Raw genomic sequence first — 6000 nt, forward strand, 5'->3', positions numbered from 1 at the left:
CCAAAATTATTGCAAATGATCCTGTTCAACCTCTCTTTCGTGTCGTCTGAGATTCCCAAAGATTGGAAAGCAGCTGCGGTCATCCCCTCTTCAAAGGGGGGGACACTCTTGACCCAAACTGCTACAGACCTATATCTATCCTACCCTGCCTCGCTAAAGTCTTCGAAAGCCAAGTCAACAAATAGATTACTGACCATTTCGAATCCCACCGCACCTTCTCCGCTATGCAATCTGGTTTCAGAGCTGGTCATGGGTGCACCTCAGCCACACTCAAGGTCCTAAACGATATCTTAACCGCCATCGATAAGAAACAATACTGTGCAACCGTATTCATTGACCTGGCCAAGGCTTTCGACACTGTCAATCACCACATCCTCATCGGCAGACTCAACAGCCTTGGTTTCTCAAATGATTGCCTTGCCTGGTTCACCAACTACTTCTCTGATAGAGTTCAGTGTGTCAAATCGGAGGGCCTGTGGTCCGGGCCTCTGGCAGTCTCTATGGGGGTGCCACAGGGTTACATTTTTGGGCCGACTCTTTTCTCTGTATACATCAATGATGTCGCTCTTGCTGCAGGTGATTCTCTGGTCCACCTCTACGCAGACGACACCATTCTGTATATTTCTGGCCCTTCTTTGGACACTGTGTTAACTACCCTCCAGACGAGCTTCAATGCCATACAACTCTCCTTCCGTGGCCTCCAACTGCTCTTAAATACAAGTAAAACTAAATGCATGCTCTTCAACTGATCGCTGCCTGCACCTGCCCGCCCATCCAGCATCACTACTCTGGATGGTTCTGACTTAGAATATGTGCACAACTACAAACACCTAGGTGTCTGGTTAGACTGTAAACTCTCCTTCTAGACTCACATCAAACATCTCCAAAGTTAAATCTAGAATTGGCTTCCTTTCACAACAGAGCATCTTTCATTCATGCTGCCAAACATACCCTCGTAAAACTGACCATCCTACCGATCCTCGACTTTGGCTATGTCATTTACAAAATAGCCTCCAATACCCTACTCAATAAATTGGATGCAGTCTATCACAGTGCCATCCGTTTTGGCACCAAAGGCCCATATACTACCCACCACTGTGACCTGTACGCTCTCGTTGGCTGGCCCTCGCTTCATACTCGTCGCCAAACCCACTGGCTCCAGGTCATCTACAAGACCCTGCTAGGTAAAGTTCCCCCTTATCTCAGCTTGCTGGTCACCATAACAGCACCCATCTGTAGCACGCGCTCCAGCAGGTATATCTCTCTGGTCACCCCCAAAGCCAATTCCTCCTTCGGCTGCCTCTCCTTCCAGTTCTCTCCTGCCAATGACTGGAACGAACTACAAAAATCTCTAAAACTGGAAACACTTATCTCCCTCACTAGCTTTAAGCACCAGCTGCCAAAGTAGCTCACAGATTACTGCACCTGTACATAGCCCATCTATAATTTAGCCCAAACAACTACCCCTTCCCCTACTGTATTTATTTATTTTGCTCCTTTGCACCCCATTATTTCTATTTCTACTTTGCACTTTCTTCCACTGCAAATCTACTATTCCAGCGTTTTACTTGCTATATTATATTTACTTCGCCACCTTGGCCTTTTTTGCCTTTACCTCCTTTATCTCACCTCATTTGCTCACTTTGTATATAGACTTAATTTTCTACTATATTATTTGACTGTATGTTTGTTTTACTCCATGTGTAACTCTGTGTTGTTGTATGTGTCAAACTGCTTGCTTTATCTTGGCCAGGTCGCAATTGTAAATGAGAACTTGTTCCTAATTTGCCTACCTGGTTAAATAAAGGTAAACAAACACACAGACACAATGGCCAAATGTACACAGATACAAACACAGGGTGAGCTTGGAGTGGTAAATATATGGAGAGAAGAAAAACCAGAAAAGATATTCAAACCGCAAGAGACTACTTGACACACACAAACAAAACAAATACTAAAGTCCAAAATATATGTACACTTAGACTACGTTAATGTCACAACACACACTCTATACCATCCCCCAGCTTTAGCCACACATACACACTCTCTCGCACACACACAATAAGACAGACAGACAGACAGACAGACAGACAGACAGACAGACAGACAGACAGACAGACAGACAGACAGACAGACAGACAGACAGACAGACAGACAGACAGACAGACAGACAGACAGACAGACAGACAGACAGACAGACAGACAGACCTGTATTTCATGCCGGTCAGTTTCCCCGTGGACTCTTTGAGAGAGATGTGGTGCCGGGGTGCGAACGCCCCAAAGCTGCGTGCTATGATGGCCACAGTTCTGAACTTGGCCCGGGCAGCATTCCCCGGGCTGGAGTTATTCTTGTGGTCCCCATTCCCGCGTTTCATGTGGGGGTCTGTACATGCTATAGACACCTGCATGGCTGGGCTGTATGGACCAACTGACACTCACAGAGAAATGTACAGGACAGAGAGTCCAAGAGAAGTGGATGAACAGAGTTGAAGAAAATTAAACAGAGACGGTCCAAGAGAATCTTAAAAAATGTCTTGATCTTTTGTTGAAATGCTCTGTTGGTGTTACAATGTCCTCCTCGTTAAAATGTCCTCCTCGTTAAAATGTCTTCTTTCCTTGTTAAAGTGTTTATTTCTCAGAAGTGTTGTTCTGTAACTCAGAGTAGACGGGAAAGTCTTCAGGTGAAAATGTCTTCTGGATGTCGTAGGTCCTTATCTTCCCTCTGAACAGAAAGGTCAGTCCTCACAGCAAGGAGATGGCAGAGACTCGTTAGTTGTCCAGAAATACACAAACTTCCCCCTTCTTCTTATTCCTTCCTGTCTTCTCCTGGAGAGAATATCTGAACGTGGTCAGAAGACTGCCAGAGTCGGAACGCTGAGAGAGATTCCAGAGAAGCTGGAGAGATTCCAGAGGGTTGTGATGGGGGTAGAATCTGGTCAGGACTGGTCATCAAGTCTGGTTTAACCAGAAAGAGAGAGGGAGGAGAGGGTGAGGGAGGAGAGTGATGGGAGGTGATGGCGTCAGAGGAGGGGTGAAGAGAGGAAGGAGGAGGTGGGCTGATCTCAGGACGGGGCAAGCTGCTCTGTCATCCTTCACCCCGCTCCGCTCTCTGGCTTCTTCTTTTGATGTATTTTTTCTCCAAACCTTTTTCACGTTCTCTTGCTCCAGCCTGCCGATGTTAATGTGTATCACTAATGAGTATCTGCCCCAGATTCCCCTCTTCACACTCTATCTCCTCTTATATTCTATTTCTCCCAGTTAATATGTCACTGTCCTCTTCTTTTCTTTCGGCGTTGTGTTCTCAGCACTATAGCTCCATCTCCTCTGGTGGTCCTATCGGGGAGTGAGAGGAATGCAGCGCTTCTCTCTCTCTCTCTCTCTCTCTCTCTCTCTCTCTCTCTCTCTCTCTCTCTCTCTCTCTCTCTCTCTCTCTCTCTCTCAGCAATATCACACACACACGCAATAGATGTATTTTGATCATTGTATACAGAAGCATTCAGAACAGATCATTTGGATAATGAGATACTGTAGATAGGGAACAACATTAAGATACTGTAGATAGGGAACAACATTAAGATACTGTAGATAGGGAACAACATTAAGATACTGTAGATAGGGAACAACATATTGAGATACTGTAGATAGGGAACAACATTAAGATACTGTAGATAGGGAACAACATTAAGATACTGTAGATAGGGAACAACATTAAGATACTGTAGATAGGGAACAACATTAAGATACTGTAGATAGGGAACAACATATTGAGATACTGTAGATAGGGAACAACATTAAGATACTGTAGATAGGGAACAACATTAAGATACTGTAGATAGGGAACAACATATTGAGATACTGTAGATAGGGAACAACATTAAGATACTGTAGATAGGGAACAACATTAAGATACTGTAGATAGGGAACAACATTAAGATACTGTAGATAGGGAACAACATTAAGATACTGTAGATAGGGAACAACATTAAGATACTGTAGATAGGGAACAACATTAAGATACTGTAGATAGGGAACAACATATTGAGATACTGTAGATAGGGAACAACATATTGAGATACTGTAGATAGGGAACAACATTGAGATACTGTAGATAGGGAACAACATATTGAGATACTGTAGATAGGGAACAACATTAAGATACTGTAGATAGGGAACAACATTAAGATACTGTAGATAGGGAACAACATTAAGATACTGTAGATAGGGAACAACATATTGAGATACTGTAGATAGGGAACAACATTAAGATACTCTAGATAGGGAACAACATTAAGATACTGTAGATAGGGAAACACATTTTGAGATACTGTAGATAGGGAACAACATTAAGATACTGTAGATAGGGAACAACATTTAGATACTGTAGATAGGGAACAACATTAAGATACTGTAGATAGGGAACAACATATTGAGATACTGTAGATAGGGAACAACATTAAGATACTGTAGATAGGGAACAACATTAAGATACTGTAGATAGGGAACAACATATTGAGATATTGTAGATAGGGAACAACATTAAGATACTGTAGATAGGGAACAACATTAAGATACTGTAGATAGGGAACAACATTGAGATACTGTAGATAGGGAACAACATATTGAGATACTGTAGATAGGGAACAACATTAAGATACTGTAGATAGGGAACAACATTAAGATACTGTAGATAGGGAACAACATTTAGATACTGTAGATAGGGAACAACATTTAGATACTGTAGATAGCGAACAACATATTGAGATACTGTAGATAGGGAACAACATTAAGATACTGTAGATAGGGAACAACATTAAGATACTGTAGATAGGGAACAACATTAAGATACTGTAGATAGGGAACAACATTAAGATACTGTAGATAGGGAACAACATTAAGATACTGTAGATAGGGAACAACATATTGAGATACTGTAGATAGAGAACAACATTAAGATACTGTAGATAGGGAACAACATTAAGATACTGTAGATAGGGAACAACATTGAGATACTGTAGATAGGGAACAACAATAAGATACTGTAGATAGGGAACAACATTAAGATACTGTAGATAGGGAACAACATTAAGATACTGTAGATAGGGAACAACATTTAGATACTGTAGATAGGGAACAACATATTGAGATACTGTAGATAGGGAACAACAATAAGATACTGTAGATAGGGAACAACATTAAGATACTGTAGATAGGGAACAACATTAAGATACTGTAGATAGGGAACAACATATTGAGATACTGTAGATAGGGAACAACATATTGAGATACTGTAGATAGGGAACAACATTAAGATACTGTAGATAGGGAACAACATTTAGATACTGTAGATAGGGAACAACATTAAGATACTGTAGATAGGGAACAACATTAAGATACTGTAGATAGGGAACAACATTAAGATACTGTAGATAGGGAACAACATATTGAGATACTGTAGATAGGGAACAACATATTGAGATACTGTAGATAGGGAACAACATTAAGATACTGTAGATAGGGAACAACATTAAGATACTGTAGATAGGGAACAACATTAAGATACTGTAGATAGGGAACAACATTAAGATACTGTAGATAGGGAACAACATATTGAGATACTGTAGATAGGGAACAACATTAAGATACTGTAGATAGGGAACAACATATTGAGATACTGTAGATAGGGAACAACATATTGAGATACTGTAGATAGGGAACAACATTTAGATACTGTAGATAGGGAACAACATATTGAGATACTGTAGATAGGGAACAATGTATTTGCTCCATGTATGTTCTGTTCTCCATCAGGAAGAGAAAAAGGACTGGGTGATAAATGCTTCTGTTGGGTGGGGAAATAAACACACACACTGTGAAAAGAGGAAAAGAGAGAGAGGGAGGAGGAGGAGGTGTGGAAAATGCCTGGTTCCAGGGAAGAGAGGGAGAGTAAAGTATGTAGTCACTGAATGAAAAACACACACACACACACACACACACACACAC

The 6000-nt window shown here is 41.4% G+C and overlaps 1 protein-coding gene across 1 annotated transcript in view; it reads right to left on the reverse strand.

Moving 5' to 3' along the window:
• The window catches only part of LOC106581449 (voltage-gated potassium channel subunit beta-1), a 176366-nt gene extending 172975 nt beyond the window's left edge, over window positions 1-3391 (reverse strand). The window contains exon 1 of the mRNA XM_045704032.2: window positions 2209-3391. Within this exon, the coding sequence (XP_045559988.1) occupies window positions 2209-2408 (200 nt within the window). The 5' untranslated portion in view covers window positions 2409-3391. The remainder of the gene's footprint in view (window positions 1-2208) is intronic.
• Window positions 3392-6000: the final 2609 nt, after the last annotated feature.

This window comes from Salmo salar, chromosome 20 (assembly GCF_965601325.2).
Source record: "Salmo salar chromosome 20, fSalSal1, whole genome shotgun sequence".
Taxonomy (NCBI): domain Eukaryota; kingdom Metazoa; phylum Chordata; class Actinopteri; order Salmoniformes; family Salmonidae; genus Salmo; species Salmo salar.